The sequence below is a fragment of the Bombyx mandarina genome, chromosome 08, assembly GCF_030267445.1.
Source record: "Bombyx mandarina strain Sakado chromosome 08, ASM3026744v2".
Lineage (NCBI taxonomy): Eukaryota > Metazoa > Arthropoda > Insecta > Lepidoptera > Bombycidae > Bombyx > Bombyx mandarina.
The window spans coordinates 10944716-10971916 of NC_143215.1; the positions used below are offsets into that span (position 1 = coordinate 10944716).

General features: G+C 38.9%; 2 protein-coding genes and 2 long non-coding RNA genes across 7 annotated transcripts in view; 2 read left to right on the forward strand and 2 right to left on the reverse strand.

Moving 5' to 3' along the window:
* Positions 1–884: 884 nt before the first annotated feature.
* LOC149502559 (uncharacterized) lies at positions 885–4507 on the reverse strand. Its single transcript, XM_089729222.1, has 2 exons — positions 2928–4507; positions 885–2644 (listed from the first exon to the last, which is right to left on the reverse strand). The coding sequence occupies exons 1-2, from the start codon at positions 4242–4244 to the stop codon at positions 2567–2569; spliced, it is 1395 nt and encodes a 464-aa protein (XP_089585348.1). The 5' UTR covers positions 4245–4507; the 3' UTR covers positions 885–2566.
* Positions 4508–6185: 1678 nt separating this feature from the next.
* LOC149502560 (uncharacterized) lies at positions 6186–6947 on the forward strand. Its single transcript, XR_016323491.1, has 2 exons — positions 6186–6648; positions 6728–6947. It is a non-coding gene; the product is annotated as an uncharacterized LOC149502560 (long non-coding RNA).
* Positions 6948–14364: 7417 nt separating this feature from the next.
* On the reverse strand, positions 14365–19039 carry LOC149502561 (uncharacterized). Its single transcript, XR_016323492.1, has 3 exons — positions 18844–19039; positions 14995–15219; positions 14365–14479 (listed from the first exon to the last, which is right to left on the reverse strand). It is a non-coding gene; the product is annotated as an uncharacterized LOC149502561 (long non-coding RNA).
* A 5708-nt stretch (positions 19040–24747) lies between these two features.
* The window catches only part of LOC114251316 (G protein-coupled receptor Mth2), a 48616-nt gene continuing 46162 nt past the window's right edge, over positions 24748–27201 (forward strand). For 3 of the 4 annotated variants that reach the window (XM_089729526.1, XM_089729527.1, XM_028185530.2), the window contains exon 1: positions 24749–25488. In XM_089729526.1, the coding sequence (XP_089585652.1) occupies positions 25045–25488 (444 nt within the window). In that variant the 5' untranslated portion in view covers positions 24749–25044. Of the gene's footprint in view, positions 25489–27201 lie in introns of all 4 variants that reach the window. The other variant, XM_089729528.1, reaches the window with a different exon arrangement.

The following is a 27201-nucleotide window of genomic DNA, read 5'->3' on the forward strand; positions in this document are numbered from 1 at the left end:
TTTTTCAAATGTTTTGAAGCCAACGTATACATACGTATCGACTCGTAAGTAGCTTGTATTTGTATAAGCGAACACGAGAGGGTGTTAAGTTCAAATCATAAAAGATGAGTGGGAAATGAAAAAAATTCAAATAACATACGTATGAGATGTCGATTTTACTTAACTTTTGTAAAACTTATTATGAAATAATAATTCATTAATTACATTTATGCATTTCATAGGTTGACCTACTTATAAATTTCTAAACATTGAAAGGATGTTCATTTATCCTGAAAAATTTGGGGTACTCAATGACGCGCGCCAAGTACGATAAAAATTTTTATTTTTTATTTTTAAATTTTCAACATTTTTTTTTTAATTTTTTCATCTTTATGACGGTTTCTTGGTATTTTTTTGTATTTCACATATTTTTGTAGAGAATGAAAGCTATTGAAGTCTTCTTTTTTTTGTAAAGTGCAAATGTTATTGAGATGAGTTTTATAAACGTGGACTTGGCGCAATTTTTTACAGTGAAACTGTTTTTGTTCGGATTTAATATACAGTGAAAGCTGAAAAAGTTACCCAGGTTGTCTTTTTCGCTCTTGTTAGCGTTTTATGAGAAATTGAGACAGAACTACGGTAATTTTCAACAGCTCTCACTATATACCTATGGGCTATTATATGCCAAATCGACCACTTTTGCGTTCGACCCCTTTAGATTCAGCTGAAACTTTATTATTCTTTTCTACCCTTTGAAAAACATCTTTGAGAATTTTTTCAAATGTTTTGAAGCCAACTTATACATACGTATCGACTCGTAAGTAGCTTGTATTTGTATAAGCGAACACGAGAGGGTGTTTAGTTCAAATCATAAAAGATGAGTGGGAAATGAAAAAAATTCAAATAACATACGTATGAGATGTCGATTTTACTTAACTTTTGTAAAACTTATTATGAAATAATAATTCATTAATTACATTTATGCATTTCATAGGTTGACCTACTTATAAATTTCTAAACATTGAAAGGATGTTCATTTATCCTGAAAAATTTGGGGTACTCAATGACGCGCGCCAAGTACGATAAAATTGTTATTTTTTTATTTTTAAATTTTCAACAATTTTTTTTTAATTTTTTCATCTTTATGACGGTTTCTTGGTATTTTTTTGTATTTCACATATTTTTGTAGAGAATGAAAGCTATTGAAGTCTTCTTTTTTTTGTAAAGTGCAAATGTTATTGAGATGAGTTTTATAAACGTGGACTTGGCGCAATTTTTTACAGTGAAACTGTTTTTGTTCGGATTTCATATCTTTTTGTTAAGTATTATTTTTTGCTCATTTATTACTTAATAAAAATAAATTAATTATAGTCACTCAGCTTAAAAGCTAATGAAACGCTCAATTAATTAGTGTTTTAATGTTAGGTGCCCGACTGGCATGAGACTCTCGGGTTGTCAGTTCCGGTATCGACCGGGGACGCGTGTATTCCGCTTCAAAGTCTGGCGCGCACTAATTGGGGGTGCGATTGATGCAACAGATGCGCGGGCGCGGGTAGCGCGGGGTGGGTCGTCGCGGCACGGACCTGAGTCACATTCTCTTTGGCTGCTGTTGCCCCGCGAAACGGAACGTTGCGTTACATACTCCCCCTCCAAGTTGGGAACGCGTCCCGAGTCCAACTTGGGACTGTTAGTCTGAAGACGCGGCCTTCCTCTCTGCCTCTTTGGCATAATTGGATCCGTACTTGAATTTGACGGAGAGTGGGTTAAATCCGCGGTGTGATACTTGCCGATGACATTGTTTGACAAGTCTGCTATGAAGTACGTTGTAGGACTAACTATTTTTACTACGCGATACGGGCCATCCCGTCGTGGCATGAACTTACGTGTTACACCCCTAGACGCATAAGCAAGCCATAACGAAGGAAATACTCTTCCAGTAGGACTCGGGAGCAAGCCACGGCGGTGGCATCAACAAGTGCGTAGAGTTCTACCCATCTTGTAGCTACATCCTCTACCAGGAGTACCCATCGCTCCCCCTGCTCTTCTTCTGGCAGTGGCCCGAACAAATCGATTGCGAGAACCTCTCCTCGCTGTTGAAGCACAGGAGTGAGCCTATACGGCGGTACCGATATAGGCGGATGATCACCGGTATCAATGTGGTGCTCGGCGTAAAGGGTTGGGGCTCCCCCCACCCTAAAGATGTCTCCATTCTGCTGCAATAAATGTGATAGCTGCTGCCGTTCATCGGAGCCAAGCATAGAACCCTTATCATCACGCAGGAAGTCAGCAGTAGAAGCAAACATGCATGGCTTAGGGCACTCATATTCAATTGGATCGGTAACCCGTTTTCCCGAAAAATGCCAAGTGGATGAAGCAAAGTCAAGCACAATACCTGCCGCCACCAAAAAATCCATGCCAAGCAAAGTTTCATTATTTTGAGCATCTGGAAAAACAGTAAATTCAAGGGTTACTGACCTTTCGGGACTTATCCTTACTTCTAGAGTAGTGAGCAAAACTCGGCGGGTACGCGCGGAACCGTCTGCAAGCCTCACCCGACGCCTGGTTTCCTCACACGGATGGTTATGCTTTAACAGCAATTCATAAAGCAACGCACCGGCAACGCTACTCTTAGCTCCCGTATCCAACAAAGCATTACCTCGTATACCTAAAATTTGAACACTTAAAATTGGTCTTAACCTAACCTGGTGCTCAGTAGAGTTACTCTGGGCAACACTTTTCACATTAGAATTAATCGTCGAAAAATGTCCGACGTTTTCCATGGTCACCCTATTTTCGTTCATCATGGTCACCCTATCGCGGCCACTTGGTGACTCGGAATAACTATGTTTTGGTTCGGTACCACTCGAGTAACGCATCAGGGGCCCATTCCTAGAACTAATATTATTGTTTATATTATGATTAAGTCTAGAATAATTTTGAAGTCTAACCTTGTTATCAGTACCGAAAAAGCGCGGAGGAAGAATCGCCTTAAAATCGGTAGGATAATAATTATTTTCATTATCAACAAAACATTGTTTACGATTATTATTAATATAAATGGACGACTTTACGGTGTTTGAAGTGCAAGCTGTATGCAACGAGCTGTCGCGATGAATAGAGTTCACTGAACTTGACAGCTGTGTATTTACTTTACCAATAGGTAAATCGGATGTGACTGATCGGGTCCGTGCAGCGTCGACGGCGTAATAACTTGCGTTACACTTTGTACACTGAGACCGAGTAACACCTTTGGTACCACACCCGTAACACGAGGATACAGCTTGCGTATTTTCGTTGTCGAATTTCGTTTTTGACGCTAATTTTAAACACTCATCACGAATATGTCCGTACTTTTTGCAATAAACACAGAACAGTCTTTTAACAATCGACGTAGATGATACATTATCAGTGTTCGTGTAGCGAGGCGCGGGGACTCGAACGGTGCTCGGCGCAGCGCTGTCGTCGCGTGGCGGGCCGCCAGCGGCGCCCGAGTTGAATATTTTCCGCGGCGTCATCCGCGCGTATGTATGCTGCGAAGTCGAAGCACCGGCGGGAACTTCGCCTACGGTACTACCCGATGAACGTGGCGTCGCTCGCTGAGGATGATGAATAAATTCAGGCGGACTGGTCTCGTAGATGGAGTCCTCGATATGGCGCGTTTTCTTTAATAACGTGTCGTATGAAGTTATTTCGTCTCTTCTTAATCTTTTACGAACACGACGGTGTAGAAGGCCGTAAAGCATATCAATTTGAACTTTCTCACTAAGGTCACCAGGTGGGAGTCGAGCTAGTAGGGCTCGTGCTCTGGCAACGAAGATCTCCGTCTTCTCTCTTTGTCCTTGCGACATTTTGAAGAGCTCTAAGTAGACTCGATGGGGCGGTCTGCAATCACCGAAAGCGCTTCGTAACGATGATAAAGCGTCGTCCCAGGAAGTGATGCTAGCTTTAACGCCTTGCCACCACACGGCTGCATTTCCGGTTAGTAACATCGAGAGTCCTCGTAACGCGATGGCGTGTCCTACGTCAGCACAATCTTTGTATGATTCGACCGTGTCAAGGAAACCGTCGAGTGAGTCGCCGGGCGCTCCGCTGAACCGCGCCGTGCATGACGCGAAGTTCCCAGAATGGTGAGCGGGCGTCGAGGAAGGCGGCGATGTCGGCTCCGACGTCGGTGTTGCTGATGATTCGAGTTGAGTTTTATGCTCAAAAACTCGGTCGAGTAGGCGTTCGAATGCTGCCATTTGACTTTCTTGTAATGACGCCATGTTGTTTGCGGTAAATGTTGGCGTCGGTCCCGCGGTTGAACCAATTTCTTCTTCAACGTCTTGAAAATCGGATTGACGCCGTGACTGACGACGAGTACGTGTCGTAGTTACGTAGATTCACTCCGAAATACTAGTTAAAGGGCCCGCGTTTGGGCTGCCAGTTTAATGTTAGGTGCCCGACTGGCATGAGACTCTCGGGTTGTCAGTTCCGGTATCGACCGGGGACGCGTGTACTCCGCTTCAAAGTCTGGCGCGCACTAATTGGGGGTGCGAATGATGCAACAGATGCGCGGGCGCGGGTAGCGCGGGGTGGGTCGTCGCGGCACGGACCTGAGTCACATTCCCTTTGGCTGCTGTTGCCCCGCGAAACGGAACGCTGCGTTACAGTGTAATAATAATCAACATCAACTTTTACAAATTTAAACCGAATTAAATTTTGTTTCAAATGTGAAGGGTAGATGACGCTGTTCTTAATTATTTCAGAATTTAAAATTAAAATCTGAAAGCCTTGAAACATCAATCCGCATAAATGTAATTTAAAAACTACAGTAAGAGGCTTAAATAAAAAGCTGAACTTAACTCAGCCTTAATTAGAATTTTCTTCGGAATTCAATAGTAAAGTTCAAGTTATTTTGATGAAATCAAAACCGAAATATTCATAGCATCTTAAACAATCACCTACGAATAAATATTAGTTATTATATTATTTATTATTCGTAGACAATCACAACGGTTTTATAGTTTTGGGAAGGGATTTTTTGTAACGCCATCTCGTAAAGTATTTCGGTATTACATTACAAAACAAAATTGTTTCTCCAACAGTAACAACAGTACTTGCTTCGGCAGTACTTAAACTAAAATACTAACAGTAACAACATTAAAGTTATTTATTGTATAAACCGTTCAATAAGAACTGCAAACTATCCCCTTGAAGCTACAGTTTATGTAGGAATAATGACTTTTTGGCGAGAACGCGAGGTGTGAAGTTGTGTGATTTGTTTTAATTTGTCTATTTAGTGTTTCTTCGGGTGTAAATGTGTAATAATAGTGGTTTATTAACTGTTTAATATCTGTGAAAGTGCACAAATGTGGGAAAATTAAACAAAGCCGCTGTACGTAACTTCTCGGTTTCCTCCAAAAAGTCCACTGAGATCTCAGTAAATGACCACCACCATTTTACTGAGATTATATTTCATTCCATATCATCTCATCTCATTTCATTTCATCCCATTTGATTAATGTCTCAAATTAATCATCTTCATTTCATTTCACTCCATAATATCACATTTCATTTCACTCCATAATATCATTTTTCATAAAAATATGAATATAAATTAAAATAAGACATGACTTAAAGGTCTCAGTTACCAGGTCATAAAATCCATTACAAATAGGAATAATTCCAGCGCACCCTGGCGGCCGTAGATTACCATTCTCGAATATTTATAGTCTGTGGCATGTCACTTTTTACATCGAAAAAAGTCAGGATCGAAATTTTTGAGCGAGCCATAGTTTGTGGTGATAAAATTAATAATTTCAAGTAGATTAATTGTTGTAATTGATATAACTAGTTAATATCAGTAAAATAAAGTTGTGAGTGATTGATATAATATACAATTTAGGAACCAGAAGTACCGTAGAATTAAATAAAATTTCGCAACCTCAAAAAACTGTTCTGCTCACAGTAAACACAGTCGGTAGTCTGGCGCTCCGTTTACAACGGGATTTTTGAACGGAACTTGGCGCCAGATTCTACCGAATCTGTGGATTTCATAAAAATATGAATATAAATTAAAATAAGACATGACTTAAAGGTCTCAGTTACCAGGTCATAAAATCCATTACAAATAGGAATAATTCCAGCGCACCCTGGCGGCCTTAGATTACTATTCTCGAATATTTATAGTCTGTGGCATGTCACTTTTTACATCGAAAAAAGTCAGGATCGAAATTTTTGAGCGAGCCATAGTTTGTGGTGATAAAATTAATAATTTCAAGTAGATTAATTGTTGTAATTGATATAACTAGTTAATATCAGTAAAATAAAGTTGTGAGTGATTGATATAATATACAATTTAGGAACCAGAAGTACCGTAGAATTAAATAAAATTTCGCAACCTCAAAAAACTGTTCTGCTCACAGTAAACACAGTCGGTAGTCTGGCGCTCCGTTTACAACGGGATTTTTGAACGGAACTTGGCGCCAGATTCTACCGAATCTGTGGATTAAAATTTCTATTTGCTTTTTTCTTATTGAAATTTACCCTCTCCTAAGCACAGTTTGGTAGGTAAGCTTACGGTGCTCAACTTGCTAACACTAGCCTCTAGAATCGGAACTCACTGAGAGCATCCGGCAAAGAAACTCAGTGGGTTTTCACTACCATTCTACGTTTAGTTTAGCCTAGGTAATTAATTTTTGATACGGCTTTAGGAATGGTCTCTTAAGATCCTGCATGATATTGTCTTAAACTTTTTTTTGTACAGGAGAAAATCACCGGATCCCCAACCGCGCCCGGTGGGAGTTGAACCTCACCAAAAACTCCTGCCGCTTACAGCCAACTCCCGACCCTGGACCAGGCCAGAGCCAGTCCGGACCATTGAGATGGCAGGGTTGACGCAGAGCATATTACATCCATACCGCCGGAAGCTTATATAGCTAGCGCAATTTCTTGTAACTTTAAGAATAAAGATATGATTCCCTTGCCTTCAGGTTCACCGACCCGTTCCATCGAAAATATCCATTTGCTTTAAATTATGCTGTTAATTTTTTCTAGGTGTATTCCGTCTGTGCGCCGCTCACGGTGTGTCTCCCGAGACGAGGTTCTACGGGATTTTCCCGGGGATGAAATCCCGTCTTAACATCAGTACGGGTACCGCCTAAGGCGAGACTATCGGCGCGCATCGCGGTACCGTAAGTTTCGTGTAGTCGGTGTGGTGGAGCTCGATGGGGTTTAGTCGGTAGTCGTTCTGCGGGGCAAGTGCTTCGCACGCCTTTTTCAAGGCGTAGTCTCCTGTGAGAAATTGGGGGAGGTGAAGGACCTCGGCCCTTCTCTTCTCCCCTTCTTCCTCTCAGGAGGCGCCGGAGTCCGACATAACCCGGTCCGTTACCCCCCTCGACCGGGTATCCGTAAATGGATTCCCCAGCATTAAAAAAAAAAAAAAAGGTGTATTCCGTCTGTTAGTTACAGCAGAAATTAATGTTCATTGAAGTATTCGGTACTGATCCAAGTAATTTAGCTTTTTGAACATAATACATACCTACAACATAGTAATTTTATTACCATATTAGCCGTAGTCGCCCCCTTCGATGCGCATTTAAAATTAATATTATTATTGATTGTCATTATTATTAGGGAGTCCAACACTCATATAAATATTGGCCTATCCATTAAGTACCTACATGGATACCAAGTTTCAAGTCAATCGGATGCCTGGTTCAGTACTTTTAACGGAACATCCGTAAAAACCACTGTAGATTTTTTTTTTTTTGCTTAGATGGGTGGACGATCTTACAGCCCATCTGGTGTTAAGTGGTTACTGGAGCCCATAGACATCTACGACGTAAACGCGCCACCCACCTTGAGATATCAGTTCTAAGGTCTCAGTATAGTTACAACGGCTGCCCCGCCCTTCAAACCGAAACGCATTACTGCTTCACGGCAGAAATAGGCAAGGTAGTACCTACCTGCACGGCCTCACAAGAGGTCCTACCACCAGTAATTACGCAAATAAAATTATATATTAGTATAGATTACTATAGATGAAGGGCGTGAATTTTGAATTCGGTTCACACGTTTTGTGTTCACTACTACTAGCACATGATTTTATCGTGTTGGTTTTTTAACTGATTTGTTTTTTCTACGTCTAAGGTATGTATGTACATGTTCTTTCAAATACTTAGTCGAAATTTCTTGAATTTGGATTGAAGAGAGAAGCCGAGTATCGTGCTCAGTTGGGCGCAATTGGAGAGGCCTGTGTAATACAGCACGAACTAGTAAATGCCTTATTTTAATTTAAGGCAATTTCTGAAAATCACCTTTTCGTCACCACCATACATTTGTGGCCATAACTGATTAGGCGCAGACAAGTATCACCGGATTTTGTTTTTTAGCTATTATACAGTCTACTAAGAGATTTACCGAAGAATAGGCAGCAGGGCTATCTCACTGAGTGTTATACCAGCGCAATGTGATCACCAACCAGACTTACTGGTGGTATAGTAGGGCCGCACAGGTTGGCATTACCAACCTGCCTATTTCTCTAATGAAGAAGTCATGCGCTTCAGTTTTAACGGTCAGTGTGCTTAGTGCGAGTTTTTTAACGCTCTCGATAGCGTAAAAGTTGGCTTATATTTGTATGGAATGGGATCGTTCGCCTACGTTTGCCCGCTAGGGACGCTTTTCCAACTGCATACAAAATTTGGTTAACTTTTACGCTATTGAGAACGTTAAAAAACTCGCACTAAGCACATAGGACTGCTGTTCAATTCAATACACATATGATACGTCCCAAAGTGGATGGCGACATTGACTCCGGTAACCACTCCACAACAAGTAGCCCGTGAGCTTTTTCATCGATCAACACAATAAAAAAGTAAAACAAGAATATTATAATCACTTTACGAGTAAGTTTTGGATTTTACTTATAATTTTATGATCAACTTTATATGGTCTGACATTCTTGGATATATTCTGCATTCGCAAAAGGGTATGAACCAATATAAGAGCTAACAGAAATTAATTATAATAAAAAGAAAAAATATCCAGCAATTTTTTGTTTTGTGGATCATTTGACGCTCCTTTGTGTGTAGCATCCGGGGCCTGATGTCCCTCCTTGCCCCCTAGCCCCTCTCGCTATGCCACTGCCGTACAGAGTACAATACAATTGAGACTTAGGCCTCATGGCACAAGATCGGCGGCGGGATTTTCGTTTCTATGGGCTTCAATAGACAACAGATAGGTCGTGATTTCGTCCATTATTACCTAAAAAAATATAAAGGATCCGGTTGTTTAAGCTTGCTTGTATACTAAAACATAATTTAATTAATTATAGCAATGACTTGTTCTAATGTAATTGTAAGTGAAATAACGTAATTTGTTCAATCGTCCTGTGATTTTTTCAGCCGATTCCAGGAGACGCACGTCAAACCTAGAGTTGGATTGCGGGCTTCTCTCGGCTTTGGTTAGTCGGTCCGTAGTCGGGAATCAGACTTCGCGCAAATAGCACGTCTTCTTTACAAAATTATTAACAGACCGACGCGGTCGCCTTACTCTTATCGCGGTAAAAATGATACATCAAATTACCTCACTACAGGCTAGATAACGGATACTCGAACAGTGATAATCTTGTTTTAAACTCATTTCACACGAATTTTTATTGTTACTCATAATCAAAATCGTGAAAAATAGTTTTGTCCGCAAAACATGGTACACTTACATCAGTAGTGTCTTGTGCACAATCAACGTTACAATAAAATGAAATACCTACTTCTGTACCTAGTGTTAGTCTCGTTGCTTGTGTTGTGTTACGAGGGCGGCACTGAAAATTTCGGGAATTAACGAAGTGACACAACATTACTATTTAAAAATGTATTTATTGCTTTTCGAAGTATTCTCCGCGAAATTTGACACATTTTTCCATACGATGGAACCAATCATTAAAGCAACCATTCCATTCGGAAGTTGGGGTCTCCAAAATGGCCGTTTTGTAGGCGTCCACAGCTTCTTCAGGTGATGAAAATCTCTGTCCACGCAATTTATTCTTTATTTTAGGGAAAGTATAGAAATCATTAGGGCTTAGGTCGGGGCTGTACGGCGGATGGTCTAATAATTCTCTGTTTTCTTGCTCTAAAAACTGTTTTGTTCTGTGCGCGGTGTGAGAACTCGCATTGTCGTGATGGAGGATGATGCGGCGGTTGCAGTTCTCTTTACGGAGTTCAGAAACGACCTGTGGCAAACAAATGCTAGCATACTATTCTGCATTAACCGTTCTTTGTCCCTCAAGAGGAATAGTCGTAACCTGGCCGATTTTGGAGACAAACGTGGCCACCATTTTTTTTGCAACACTCCGTGAACGAACAATTTTTGTTGGCTTTAACTCATTTTCGAACACCCAAACTCGTGACTGGTTTTTTGTTTCGGGTTCGTACGCATATATCCAGGATTCGTCACCTGATACAATGTTGTATACAGCATTTGAGGATCCTGCGTGGAATCTTTCGAGAGTTCTGACGCACCAAGTAACGCGAGCCGCTTTTTACTCTTCACAGAGCGAATGCGGTATCCATCGGGAAAACAACTTTTTTACACCTAATTGTTCATGCAAGATTATTTGTATTTGACTCATGCCAATGTCTAAAGTTGCCTGAATTTCGCGGTATGTCACATGTCGATCTTCCTCAATCAGCTTACGCACAGCATCAACGTTCTCTTGGGTGACTGCAGTTTTTGGACGACCTTGACGGGGATCATCACTGAGCTTGACACGTCCACGTTGAAACTCAGCAAACCAGCGATAAATTGTGGTTTTGGATGGGGCTTCATCACCAAATGCAGAAATCATCCGGTCAACACACTGTTTTTGTGTTAAACCACTTCGAAAGTCATAATAAATCATCGCTCTTGAATTTTCTCGAGTCAATTCCATTTTCTCAACGACTAAACAAGTTTGACAAAACCTCGTGACAAGACCGAGAATCTTTTTTTAAATAAATAAATGGTAATCGATTTTTAAAAACAAGGAGTTTTCAATTAAAACAAAAATTAATATGACAGGAACAGTGGAAATATTCCATTCCCGATACTTTTAGTGCAGCCTAGGTATTGTAACCCGTGTACTGAATTCGAGAGTGTGGATATAACAACGGGTGTGGTTCACGCGAATGGCTCTATCACATACGACAATGTGGAGTATGGTCCAGGCCGATGGTATAAGGAGGAGCTTGAAAACGACGCGACGGTCACATACGGATGTCCTTGTATAGATCATATCTGCATTAACAAATGCTGCGGACGTTCACAAGCATTCCTAAATCGGTCTTGTGAGAATACCGACTCGGATACCGTGAACCCTTTCAGTCCGACAGTTTATAAAGGAAGAGTGCCGACGAATGTGACAGCATCGGAGCATTTTTACTACTTTTACAGAAGACCGTGTAACGACAGCTATGGAGTTGACCCGAGTTCGTCTACAGAAGAATTATTTATTCAAGAAGTAAGTGTTCAAGTTCTGGATCAAAATACGTAGACGTAAAATCAGTAACAAAAAATAATAGTTGGGCACCTATAATTATTTTAAATGTGAATAATATATTTTTTTCTTTTTTTTTTTGCTTAGATGAGTGGACGAGCTCACAGCCCACCTGGTGCTAAGTGGTTGCTGGAGCCTATCGACATCTACAACGTAAATGCGCCACCCACCTTGAGATATAAGTTCTAAGGTCTCAGCATATTCAAGCATTATAATAAAACAGTTAATAAACCACCATTATTACACATTTAAGCCCGAAGAAACACTAAATAGACAAAATAAAACAAATCACACAACTTCACTCCTCGCGTTCCCGCCAAAAAGTCCCGGTTAATGCATAGATAATCATAGATTATACACTGTAGATAATGGAGATAGGTACATACCGTACCTAATATCGGCTCACTGAATTTAACCCCCTTTTTTATTTTCAGATTTTTTTTATTTTTAATTATTTGTTCGTCGTTTGTTCGTTAATGTTCGAATGTAAAAATTGTTTGTTCGTCGTTTATTTATTTAAAACTAGCGACCCGCCCTCGCTTCGCTTCGGAAACTGTAATTTATTATTGATTTCTCCACAATTTAATGGATGTTATTATACATATAAACCTTCCTCTTCAATCACTATCTATTAAAAAAAACCGCATCAAAATCCGTTGCGTAGTTTTAAAGATTTAAGCATACATAGGGATAGGCAGATATAGGGACAGAGAAAGCGACTTTGTTTTATACTATGTAGTGATTAATTAAACAAATGATCACCCTTAAGTTGGCCCCCCTTACTAGATATCTTTATTTTTATCGCTCAGATTAATTAATTTTAATCAATTATCGTTTGTTCGACGACTATTGGCGATTGTTAGATCATAAAAACAATTAAATTCCCAATTGTTAATTATTTTATTAAGCAAACCATTACCTCACACCACCTTTTTTTTGGGGGGGGGGGGACCAAATTCAATCTATGTTATTTCCATAGAAAACGTAGATAATATAATAATAGTAGTGCTACTCGAGGGGTGTACTGTATACTAGGCTGCACTAAAAGTATCGGGAATGGAATATTTCCACTGTTCCTGTCATATTAAAATCTTTTTAATTGAAAACTCCTTGGTTTTAAAAATCGAATACCATTTATTTATTTAAAGATTCTCGGTCTTGTCACGAGGTTTTGTCAAACTTGTTTAGTCGTTGAGAAAATGGAATTGACTCGAGAAAATTCAAGAGCGATGATTTATTATGACTTTCGAAGTGGTTTAACACAAAAACAGTGTGTTGACCGGATGATTTCTGCATTTGGTGATGAAGCCCCATCCAAAACAACAATTTATCGCTGGTTTGCTGAGTTTCAACGTGGATGTGTCAAGCTCAGTGATGATCCCCGTCAAGGTCGTCCAAAAACTGCAGTCACCCAAGAAAACGTTGATGCTGTGCGTAAGCTGATTGAGGAAGATCGACATGTGACATACCGCGAAATTCAAGCAACTTTAGACATTGGCATGAGTCAAATACAAATAATCTTGCATGAACAATTAGGTGTAAAAAAGTTGTTTTCCCGATGGATACCGCATTCGCTGTGAAGAGCAAAAAGCGGCTTGCGTTACTTGGTGCGTCAGAACTCTCGAAAGATTCCACGCAGGATCCTCAAATGCTGTATAAAACATTGTATCAGGTGACGAATCCTGGATATACGCGTACGAACCCGAAACAAAAAACCAGTCACGAGTTTGGGTGTTCGAAAATGAGTTAAAGCCAACAAAAATTGTTCGTTCACGGAGTGTTGCAAAAAAAATGGTGGCCACGTTTGTCTCCAAAACCGGCCATGTTACGACTATTCCTCTTGAGGGACAAAGAACGGTTAATGCAGAATGGTATGCTAGCATTTGTTTGCCACAGGTCGTTTCTGAACTCCGTAAAGAGAACTGCAACCGCCGCTTCATCTTCCATCACGACAATGCGAGTTCTCACACCGCGCTCAGAACAAAAGAGTTTTTAGAGCAAGAAAACATAGAACTATTAGACCATACGCCGTACAGCCCCGACCTAAGCCCTAATGATTTCTATACTTTCCCTAAAATAAAGAATAAATTGCGTGGACAGAGATTTTCATCACCTAAAGAAGCTGTGGACGCCTACAATATGGCCATTTTGGAGACCCCAACTTCCGAATGGAATGGTTGCTTCAATGATTGGTTCCATCGTATCATTCCCGATCCTGCGGACATCATTCCTGATCCTGCGGACAGAATGGAAAGCAGTCGACGTCGCCCAAAACACGTCATCTCGGTTCCTCCCGATCCACTAACGGTGCTTTTAGGTACTTCAAGCACCGGTCACCGTTCTCGTCGAACCCGTCGCTTGCGACGAAGGGCTCGACGAGTAAATTAACTCTCAGACACAGCCCACTGAGTTTCTCGCCGGATCTTCTCAGTTGGTCACGTTTCCGATCCGGTGGTAGATTCTGCGAAGCACGGCTCTTGCTAGGGTTCGTGTTAGCAACATCGTCAGGTTTGAGCCCCGTGAGCTCACCTACTAAAGTTAGGGTTACGCTGACATAGCCGCTAGGGCTATCAGATTAGGTAGGAAATGAAAAAAAAAAAAAAACCATCGTATGGAAAAATGTGTCAAATTTCGCGGAGAATACTTCGAAAAGCAATAAATACATTTTTGTATAGTAATATTGTGACACTTCGTTAATTCCCGAAATTTTCAGTGCCGCCCTCGTACACATATACTAGATTACCTACTAGAATACAATAATGTGATACTAATATCATGGTACTGGGTCTAGAGTTTATTATTTAGTTAACCAACCATTTTTTAGAATAGGGGATGCTTTATCACACGTTTAGGACAAAATAAAATACTCTTAATACATCGCATCGACAAATTTATTAAAAATTTAAATGCATTTTAATTCCAAATAAAACAGATAAGGTCCGATCCTGGAGCGATGTCGAGAACGGGTGATGTTTAGCATCACCTCATCTGGAAGAAGTAAACATTAAATGTGAGCCATAGCTTATACACTTAATATTTAAGCTGTGTGTTACGATGTGAGCTGTCTCTTACTTTCGTTTAAGTCGAAGCATAAAATAAAAAAATAAAAACATTTTATGGATCTTTACCCTATTTGTATTCAGCTTATTGGAAATTGTTTTCTATATTATTAGGTACGCGTGCTTCGATCGAATGGAATATAGGTAGTGATTTTGTGGGAAGTACGCAATACGCGTCTTTATATTTTTAAAATAATAAAATCAAGCCCCCCTCCCCTCACGGACTGATAGCACACAAAATAGTCGTCCTAACATTCTGGCGTGAAAATAATGCATTATTAGATAGACATTGACATTAAAGACCAGAATCAGACATACCTACGTTTTAACCACAAGATCTACATGGTAAGCGCGCAATGACTTTCTACACGCTCCCCGTTTTATTGCCAAACGGGAAGCGAGAATGGTGTAATTTTTTTTAATTAAGTAAAAACATTATCTTACGGCGTGGGGGCTACCATGGCAGCAGCAGTCAACTGTGACACAATACTGCCGGCCACTAAATTTCCGTAGTATGCTTGTGCAGCAGCGGCTGTGGTTCCTGCCGCTATTCCCGCTGAGCCGAAACCCAGCACGGGAGCCACTAATGGAGTCAAGAGACCCCCAGTGCCATATATTACAGCACCGCCGACCGCGTTTACCACTAATGCAGCTAAAAGCCCCATGTTCCTATGGAGACAAAAAAATATATACGCATGATATAAATTAGAACGAAATTGACCTGGCACATATAAATTTGCATAATATTGGTGAATTATTGTGTCACAAGTAAAAACGAGATATTAACCTTAAAATATTTGGAATTCAGAAATAATGTTGTAAGATCCGCGAAATAACACATGCAACATATTATCACAATTTGATGTTTCTAAATCCACGAAAAGAAAACAAGAAGAGCAACAAATTAAAATATACTTAATAGTTTTTTTCTATCTATGATAGTAACCATAATAAAAATATTGTTCGCTGATCTACTAAATCTACTCTATAATTACAGTAACAATTACTTTGTATAAAAAACACACTGAAGTATGAAACCTAAAACAGGACAAGGAGGAAAAAAAACTAACAGCGACTGCTTGAACATGTACATGGTTGTTGTAAAGATCTAATAGTAGGTCGTTGAAGGCAGAAACTTTACTGTCGATGTCACTGCAGTTGTAAACAGACGACCAGTCCACATTACCAGCATCAATCCTCAAACGCTCGAGAGAAATATCTTTGAAACTGCGGAGAAAGAGAAATTTAGATTTGCATCGAGGACAACGAATTTTGTAAGAAAGGTAAATAAGGTCGTGATAAGAGAACGAAGCTGATAGCTGTCCATGCCTTGAAACTTTGGAAGGGTCAGAGACAATAATAAGATCTAAGAGAGAAAGAGTAGAGTTAGGAGCGCGATGAGTCGTTCCCAAGGGAAGAAGGTGCATGTTTACAGAAGAGACTAGAGAGAGGAATCGCTGAGACCGTGCGTCATCCCTAATTACGCAAGTGTTGAAGTCTCCAAGGATCAAGACATGGTCATATATAGAACATACATTTTCTAACATACTATCAAAAGATGAGAAATAATCAATGTGACTTGAAGGACTATAAAAAACACCAAGAAGTATCTTGGTGTGCTGGATAGCTACCTCTATAAAGAGGTGCTCAGCAGATTGAGTATATTCGCTTGGTGACTGATCAACGACTGTATGCTTCAGATCAGCACGGAGGTAGATTGCAACACCACCATATCTGTGACCCGTCCTATCATTTCGCAAAAGTTTGTACCCAGGGAGTGCATATTGCGAGGATGGGAGTGAAGGCTTAAGAAAAGTCTCAGAGATAAGCACAACGTGAACATGGTCTGAGTCAAAGGAAGATAACAGATCAGGAAAATGTGCGTGAACACTTTGAGCATTGATATGAACGACGTTGAAACATTTAGAAGAAGACGAAAGGGAATAAACAAGTTGATCGCGTAGATGAGTGGAATCGTCATTATCAAACGCACTACCAAAGCTTCTATCAGAAGAAACAGAAGAAGAACATGACAAAAAATTATCATCAGTGACACTGTACATTAAATGCCTTAAATAAGTAATAAAAATCAATAACACCAATAAAATAATAAACAAAGACTAAAGAAAACAAAAAAATTAAATAAAAATTACCCTAAAATCCGTAATAAATTCTAAGAATACAAAATATATTATTTTGACACTAACCTCATAGGACAACAAATTAAAAACAATTATTTTAAATCATAATGATTTGGTATACCTACAACTAAAATTGATGGCCAAAAGCCAGAGCCAAAGTTCTATTGTGAAAGGAGATAACATACGAAAACATGTAATTGTGTCAAACTTGTCAAAGTCATAACTAATTATCCAACAAACATTAACAAACTATATTAATTTATGTATCAAAATTATCAGACGCCAAACAAAGAAATAAAGTAAAACAGAAAGATAGACATAAAAATTAGTATGGAATACATCAAAGAATTTTAACGAAGTAAAATAATAACAAATAAATATTATTTAATATTAAACTTTCCATAAAATAAATAAAGTGAAACATTATTAGGTATATAGGCGGTTTACGGATCCTCTTGTCCGACGTATTCTTGACCTGCTATTTTGTGGTTTTTACGGCTTCAGCAGACTCATCACTAGGCGCTGGTGCCACAGGGTACTGATTTATCAACAGACGGAGCTCAGCGACAGTCTCTATCTTCCGACGTGCTTTATCAGACAGCTGGATTACTACTATCTTGCCTTCTGATGTCCAGCACTGCTTAAGGCCAGTGTTTGTGAGCACCCAGAAACCGCGTCATGGCGGGACTTCGTCAAGAATTCAGACACTGTCAAACCAGAACCCTTCAGCAAAACTTTATTCTTCCAAACTTCTCGATGGCTCTGGCATTTAAACCTTATTAAAACTGTACGAGGCTTGCTTTTATTAGCTCCAAGATGATAAGTTACTATATCAGTTGAAATAATATTACTCAATTTCGTGGGACCTTTTAAAATATCCAAAACAGTAGCTGAAGGGTCTTAATTATTGTTGAACCCATGAAGCAACAGTACTTTCCGACGAGACATCATTTCGTGTCTGTCCAGGCCCAAAGTAAGCAACTCGATTTGAGTTTTCAAAGCAGTTAGTGCATTACACACAAATGATTTAAATTCAGCAAACTCACGGGATAAACTCGCTATGGTTTTATGTGGGAGATCTGTGATAGCTGCATTCTTCAAATCTTCATGTTGTACAATTCTTAAGTTCATTGTTGCAGATAAGTCTTCCAGTTGTGCAAATAGTTTGGAATAAATATCCATGGTGATGATAATTAAGTTTTTAGTTTGACTGAGTTCAGAGGAGAAATAATTGTTAAAATGAGAGTATTAGAGGCCGGTGATCAACCTGGTATCAATAAATCATAACAAAATAAGCTGTATTATATTTAAATTAAAACAAATCTTAGAAGACAAATTTTTAGTATTGACACTTAGATTACCCTCACTAAAAATTATTTTTATAAACTTCTTATCTTTTAATTGTATTTTATTTATAACACCTAAAACACTTTACGAATTCCTCTCTTTTCTTTAACTTTCTTCTAAGCACACAGGCTTAAAATAAATTATAGCAAATAAAAAATTCAAAAAATTAAATTATACGTGGGTCTATTTTTTATTGCAATGTGCACTATGCGCAACGTTACCCTCACTACGCCAAAACCTTGCCAACTTACGTGCCGCTTACTATACCACCACCCCGCCTATTTCTGCCGTGAAGCAGTAATGCGTTTCGGTTTGAAGGGTGGGGCAGCCGTTGTAACTATACTTGAGACCTTAGAACTTATATCTCAAGGTGGGTGGCGCTGTAGATGTCTATGGGCTCTAGTAACCACTTAACACCAGGTGCGCTGTGAGCTCGTCCACCCATATAAGCAATAAATAAAAAAAACATTCAAAAATTACATTCCAGTATAGTTCAAATGTAATTAAAAAAACAGTTTATTTATAAACAACGGGACATTTATCTTTATCAAAAAAAGTCTTTAAAACAGTATACTGTCCTGCCAATAAATTTAAGAATTGTCACCATATCTGTAATATGACTCCACTAGACTAAGCATGTGGTCATTAAACGGTTCAAATACTTCAAATGTTGAGAAAATTAGCAGTTTCCTAGTCTGTGAAGTTACGGCGATTTTTCATATGAAAACGTTCCAAGCTTAATTAAATACACACCTGTTGTAAGCCATTCTTAATTATTCCACGATCAATAACTTATATGACTTACCTATAATTTTTGTTCTCTTCGAGCGATACGCAGGTATAAAAGCTACTATGTTAATTAAAGAAGCTTAGAGTACGACTATTCACCACAAGAATCCGTTTTAGAATGAAAATTGAAATTGAGTATTGAGGTATTACGCATAGGTATATACTCGGTTTCAGTTCTTCCAGAGCTTTCGGTTCTTTTTCGGTCAGCTATCGGTTAAATGTTGCCAGCAAATTAAGGTAAAAAATGATCCACGATCGGATTTCGTCTTTTAAAACCTAAGCTTCTTGGTTTGAAATCACCGTTTTATAGCTTTCTTTTCCTTAATATCAACTGAGGAGTTAATAATTAAATAACTTTTTTTATTGTTCTAAAAATGCATAATTGTTGAATCAAATAAGTAGAAATTTTTGTTTTCTGGCAACACTTTTGTATGACATGACTTGACTAAAATTTAGGGTTAGCTGAAAAGAAAGTTTTCCGAAAAGGGAAAAGTATTAGGAAAAATTAAATACAATTAATACATTTTCTCAGAAAAAAAAAATGTTACAAATTTTTAGGCCGATAAAATTCCAAGTAAAACAGAGTTAACCGTAATTTTGTCTGCCTTTACTTAAAATTACCTTTACTTAACTTAACTAGCCTTTACTTAACTTTAAATTATTTAAAATTTACCACTATAAACGATATGAAACCACCTATTTGGCATATCCAGGATACTGCAGCTTGGCCTCCCCCCGGTGAAGGTCAAGGGGCGACCTGAGGGGGTGAGGCCGCGCGGCGCGCTACCAGCACTCTAGCGCGCTGCCGTGGAGTGAATAGAGCGACCGGTCGACGGTGTATCGCGTCCCGACCCGGCAGGCTGGTTCTGGTCCAGCGGGGTATTCCGGGACACCAACGGCACCGTCTGGGCGGCCCGACGGGCTGCCGTACCGAGACGGTCGACGTTTCAGAGCCTTCGATTCGACCTCGACCTCCTTCGACCTCGTAGGAGGTTCGGCCATCCACCCGAAAAAAAAAAGAGGATACTGCAGCTTGCAAGTTAATTTCAGAGTCATTACTTGTAGCTAATCATAATCATCAGTGAATCATTAGCGTCGATTATAAAAAATATCTAAATATATCTTGTATATAACGTTAAAAAGGTTAATAGATTTAGTGTGAAATTAGCTGATTTAGACTATGAATGAATTAATCTGAAAATTACTTTCAAAATGATAAAAATAAGTAAATTAACAGTGCGTTTCCAGAAGTCTTTTTTTGCCACGTACCATCCGGCTATGGAATGAGCTCCCCTTCACGGCGTTTCACGAGCGCTATGACATGTCCTTTAGTATTAAGTGGTAGGCAGCGGCTTGGCTCTGCCTCTAGCATTGCTGAAGTCAATGGGCGTTGGTAACCACTCACCATCAGGTGGGCCGTATGCTCGTCTGCCTACAAGGGCAATAAAAAAAAAAGTGTGACACGCCCTAATATTATAAATGTAATTCATAAAGATAATTGAATAATATTCTGTGATTTTTCTTTGATGTAATCTCCTCCTAAAATAAAAATCTACGGAACCTTATATGTTTTTAATGCATAATAAATAATAACCTTTGAAGTGCTATGTTGAAAGGAATACCCTATCATAGACAATGTACAATAGATAATAGCGATCATCGTCGTTTTATTTTGCGTTAAGCATTGTGTTATTATTTTGATTGTGGGTTTAAATTATTAATTGTTAATAACAAATATAAATCTACAGATTACTACTCATTTCAAACATAAAAAAAAACAATCAATTTAATAATGTACAATAAGACGTAAAGAGAAACTAATTCTTAGTATTATTAATTTTATTTGCAATTATGCTCACGTATGGTTTATAAATAAATAATAAAATATTAATGGAAATATTGTGCTTATTTTAAATTGTACGTATAGTGACATCTAGTATAATACTTTAAAACTAATTTTAATCTGACGATTCCTGAAATAGACTATGCACCAAATTTAGAATTTCATCGTATGCAAGTCTGTTAGTATTAAAATATTGTAAACAAATTTGAAAATTTGAAAATTTTAAATTCCCTTTTTTATAAATCCTGAACTATAAATTATAAATGTCAGAGTATGAATTAAATTTTTATTATAAATTTTAGTCTTGTAGATGGCGCTTAATTAATTTTCTGTCTAGTTCTATCAAAAACCAAGTAAAGTGAAATGTGGAAAATATCAGGGAAACGGTTACCGTATCCAAATTAAAACATTGTAGGTTGCCTAGCTAGCGAAGCTTATTTTAACTTGATCCGTTATGCGTATGTTATTGTTGGTAAGTTTAATTTCTAAAGTGAAGCCAGCAGTTTTTTTTCCTACCTAAGCTGATAGCCTTGAGAGGCTATTTCAGCGTAACCTTAACTAGTAGGTGAGCTCACGGGACTCAAACCTGACGACGTTGCTAACACGAACCCCAGCAAGAGCCGTGTTTCGCAGAATCTACCACCGGATCGGAAACGCGACCCACTGAGAAGATCTGGCGAGAAACTCAATGGGCTGTGTCTGAGGGTTAATTTACTCGTCGAGCCCTTCGTCGCAAGCGACGGGTTCGACGAGAACGATGGCCGGTGATTGAGGTACCTAAAAGCACCGTTAGTGGATCGGGAGGATCCGAAATGACGTCTTTGGGGCGACGTCGACTGCTTTCAATTCTGTCCGCAGGATCGGGAATGTCAAACCGGAGTGATGCTAGCACTAACCCTAGCAAGGGCAGTGCTTCGCAGAAAGCCAGCAGGCGAGAGCACTCCCTCAGTATTGTAAGCTTCTATATGGAGCGTTTTGGTTTCTTTTTTCATTTTCAAAACAACCCATCCTACAAAATTCCCGCGCCTAGGGGACGCTTGAATCTGTGTGCTTCGCCGCGTGTCTGGTTGTAGTGTTGACCGCGGGAACCCCCCTACTCTGAACGGGTTCTGACCCCGGACGGAGATCGGACGTCGGGTGTAAGAGTGCAGGGGAGTCGTTTAGTGGGTGGGCCCTAAAATCCTTGGGCCCGCGATCTGCTCTCAACACCTGCAGATCGTTGAGTCTCACATACCCCGCGCGCCCCCTAGGCGCGGGGACCTCGTAGGAGGTTCGGCCCCCGGCCCGAGAAAAAAAAAAAAAATGTGTGCTTAGTGCGAGTTTTTTAACGTTCTCGATATCGTAAAAGTTAGCCCAATTTTGTATGCAGTTGGAACAGAGCCCCTAGCGGCAAACGTAGGCAAACGATCCCATTCCATACAAATATGAGCTAACTTTTACGCTATCGAGAACGTTAAAAAACTCGCACTAAGCACACTGCGCTACTCAGTGCTCAAAGATGTTATGTTCCGGAAATCCACAGCTTCTTTCTGCGTGGAGCCTGCGTGTTGCGGATTTCGTAATTTCAGTTCGCGTGCACTGTACATTTGACTTCATTTTTTAAAAACCTTTTTTTATTTCGATAACTCCAGTACCTATTCTCCTCCCCATACACTACCCAACTGCACATCTTCGTTTCGACAACGTTGTTTGATAGTCCATGAAACCGGGTTCAAGATCGCTAAAATATGATATTTGAAAAAAAAATTGATATATTTATGCAATATAATTAATCCTATACATATTTCATACATAATATATTTGGGTATTACATCTAACTCTAAACATCTAAAATTACTATTTGCTTTTTTCTTATTGAAGTTTACCTCAGCAGGGTTCCTCTCCTAAGCAGGGTTTGGTAGGTGAGCTTACAGGGCTCAACTTGCTAATACTACCCTCTAGAATCGGGACTCACTGAGAGGATTCGGCAGACTAACTCAGGGGTTTTTCACTACCATTCTACGCTTAGTTTAGCCTTGGTAAGTAAGTAAGTTTAAGAATAAAGATATGATTCCCTTGCCTTGAGGTTCACCGACCCGTTCCATCGAAAATATCCATTTAATTGAAAATATGCTGTAAATTTTGTCTATGTGTATTCCGTCTGTTATTTACAGCAGAAATTAATGTTCATTGACGTATTCGATACTGATCCAAGTAATTTAGATTTTTGAAAATAATACATACCTACAACATAGTAATTTTATTACCTTACTAGCCGTAGTCGCCCTCTTCGCTGCGCATTTAAAATTAATATTATTATTGATTGTCATTATTATTAGGGAGCCCAACACTCATTTAAATATTGGCCTATCCATTAAGTACCTACATGGATACCAAGTTTCAAGTCAATCGGATGCCTGGTTCAGTAGTTGTAACGGAACATCCGTAAAAACCACTGTAGGTTTTTTTATTTTATTTTTATGCTTAGCTGGGTGGACGAGCTTACAGCCCATCTGGTGTTAAGTGGTTACTGGAGCCCATAGACATCTACAACGTAAATGCGCCACCCACCTTGAGATATCAGTTCTAAGGTCTCAGTATAGTTACAACGGCTGCCCCGCCCTTCAAACCGAAACGCATTACTGCTTCACGGCAGAAATAGGCAAGGTAGTACCTACCCGCAAGGCCTCACAAGAGGTCCTACCACCAGTAACTGTGTTTTGTGTTCACTACTACTAGCACATGATTTTATCGTGTTGGTTTTTTAACTGATTTGTTTTGTCCACGTCTAAGGTATGTATGTACATGTTCTTTCAAATACTTAGTCGAAATTTCTTGAATTTGGATTGAAGAGAGAAGCCGAGTATCGTGCTCAGTGAGGCGCAATTGGAGAGGCCTGTGTAATACAACATGAACTAGTAAATGCCTTATTTTAAATTAAGGCAATTTCTGAAAATCACCTTTTCGTCACCACCATACATTTGTGGCTATAATTGATTAGGCGCAGACAAGTATCATCGGATTTGGTTTTTTAGCTATTGTATAGTCTACTAAGAGATTTACCGAAGAATAGGCAGCAGGGTTGTCTGAGTGTTATACCAGCGTAATGTGATCACCAACCAGACTTATTGATGGTATAGTAGTGCCGCACAGGTTGGCAGTATCGACCTGCCTATTTCTGTAATGAAGAAGTCATGCGCTTCAGTTTTAACGGTCAGTGTGCTTAGTGCGAGATTTTTAACGCTCTCGATAGCGTAAAAGTTGGCTTATATTTGTATGGAATGGGATCGTTCGCCTACGTTTGCCCGCTAGGAACGCTGTTCCAACTGCATACAAAATTGGGTTAACTTTTACGCTATTGGAACGTTAAAAAACTCGCACTAAGCACACGGGACTGCTGTTCAATTCAATACACATATGATACGTTCCAAAGTGGATGGCGACATTGACTCCGGTAACCACTCCACAACAAGTAGCCCGTGAGCTTGTTCATCGATCAACACAATAAAAAAGTAAAACAAGAATATTATAATCACTTTACGAGTAAGTTTTGGATTTTACTTATAATTTTATGATCAACTTGATATGGTCTGACATTCTTGGATATAATCGGTATTGGCAAAAGGGTATGAACCAATATAAGAGCTAACAGAAATTAATTATAATAAAAAGAAAAAATATCCAGCAATTTTTTTGTTTTGTGGATCATTTGACGCTCCTTTGTGTGTAGCATCCGGGGCCTGATGTCCCTCCTTGCCCCCCAGCCCCCTCCCGCTATGCCATTGCCGTACAGAGTACATTACAATTGAGACTTAGGCCTCATGGCACAAGATCGGCGGCGGGATTTTCGTTTCTATGGGCTTCAATAGACAACAGATAGGTCGTGATTTCGTCCATTATTACCTAAAAAAATATAAAGGATCCGGTTGTTTAAGCTTGCTTGTATACTAAAACATAATTTAAGTAATTATAGCAATGTCTTGTTCTAATGTAATTGTAAATGAAATAACGTAATTTGTTCATTCGTCCTGTGATGTTTTCAGCCGATTCCAGGAGACGCACGTCAAACCTAGAGTTGGATTGCGGGCTTCTCTCGGCTTTGGTTAGTCGGTCCGTAGTCGGGAATCAGACTTCGCGCAAATAGCACGTCTTCTTTACAAAATTATTAACAGACCGACGCGGTCGCCTTACTCTTATCGCGGTAAAAATGATACATCAAATTACCTCACTACAGGCTAGATAACGGATACTCGAACAGTGATAATCTTGTTTTAAACTCATTTCACACGAATTTTTATTGTTACTCATAATCAAAATCGTGAAAAATAGTTTTGTCCGCAAAACATGGTACACTTACATCAGTAGTGTCTTGTGCACAATCAACGTTACAATAAAATGAAATACCTACTTCTGTACCTAGTGTTAGTCTCGTTGCTTGTGTGGTGTTATTGTAACCCGTGTACTGAATTCGAGAGTGTGGATATAACAACGGGTGTGGTTCACGCGAATGGCTCTATCACACACGACAATGTGGAGTATGGTCCAGGCCGATGGTATAAGGGGGAGCTTGAAAACGGCGCGACGGTCACATACGGATGTCCTTGTATAGATCATGTCTGCATTAACAAATGCTGCGGACGTACACAGGCTTTCCTAAATCGGTCTTGTGAGAATACCGACTCGGATACCGTGAACCCTTTCAGTCCGACAGTTTATAAAGGAAGAGTGCCGACGAATGTGACAGCATCGGAGCATTTTTACTACTTTTACAGAAGACCGTGTAACGACAGCTATGGAGTTGACCCGAGTTCGTCTACAGAAGAATTATTTATTCAAGAAGTAAGTGTTCAAATTCTCGATCAAAATACGTAGACGTAAATCAGTAACATAATAATATAATAGTGGGGCACCTATAATTATTTTAAATGTGAATAATATTTTTTTTTTTCTTTTTTTTTTTTTTATTAGATGAGTGGACGAGCTCACAGCCCACCTGGTGCTAAGTGGTTACTGGAGCCTATAGACATCTACAACGTAAATACGCCACTCACCTTGAGACATAAGTTCTAAGGTCTCAGTATATTCAAGCATTGTGTCGGATTTCGCAAAAATGTTTGGATTTACTGGTGGTAGGACCTCTTGTGAGTCCGCACCGGTACCTAGGTATCACCGCCCTACCTATTTCTGCCGTGAAGCAGTAATGCGTTTCGGTTTGAAGGGTGGGGCAACCGTTGTAACTATACTGAGACCTTAGAACTTATATCTCAAGGTGGGAGAGAGTTTGAAGAAACACCTTAATGCTTAGCGATAGGCAGCATTGTGACGCATTTTTAATGTCTACGAGTAATACCTACTCGCAGCCCACGATTAGGTGGTCGCTTCAATACACAATGGTACAATAGTGATTTAATGATTAAAATTACTTTAACGGCTTAATCTAGCGCTATTAATGGTCATTATACTTTAGTCATTCGTGACCACGAAAACTGTAAATTATTCGAAATGTGGTAAATAATAAAATTACCATAAATATTACACTAAAAGTAGTTTTAATTATGTCTGTGACTCGCGTAAACGGAAAAAATTACAATTCATTTATTTTATAGAATTATTATTCTTGGAAATAACAACACCCTAGTACACTTGATCGTTGCTGATGCCCATATCAAGACACTACATGGAGGGGTTCAGTTAATGCTATGTTATCTCAGATCAAAATATTGGATCTTAAGGGCAAAATCAACTAATATGCGCCAGAATGAATGCTATTACCAGAACCCAATTAATGGGAGACTTACTTACTTACTTACATTTACTTGAGACTTAGTATTAATTTAATAATAAATGTTCATTTCAGATTTAATTGTGTGTCTATCTATTCTGTTGTGGTAATGTTTCTGGAGATTTAATGCCGAAAAGGTTGCAAACAGTAATTATTTAATGTAAAGAAAAATGTGAAAGTATTTTATGATACGTTTATCGCGTACTTTGCTTTAGATTCTGATTAGAAAAGAACTGTATTTTGAACAAACTATGAAGAATTTTGTATGGAAAAAAAAGTCTTTTTTTGCCTTAATAACAAAGTAGGAAGTTGGTAACAAAGTACGAAACGGAATGTTTGTTGTATACTGTTTACTTATTTGCTTTATTGCTTCTTTTTTTGGATAATTGGAATGAAAATTTGTTAATGAGAATATAAAGAAAAAAATTAATAATCATAGAAGAATCCAGAATCCGTTTGATTATTTAGGGTTTTTTTCTTGTAAGTTATATTCTAAGCGGGATAGAGATAAAATAATAATATTTAAAATTAAATTAAATAAATTTAAAATTAAATAATTTTAAAATTCATCAATTATAGTTTCAACAACGCTAATAGTTGAAATTATTAGTTTCAATTTGAATTCTTCGTTTATGGTTCATGGAGTCTGATTTTTCAAAAATTTCTGATCGTCAATATTTCTCTTCGTAGTTTGCATTGTTAGGGATGATCTCATCTTCATCATCATTTTCGTTTTATGAACGCACCAATGGCCCGAGCAATTTACATCC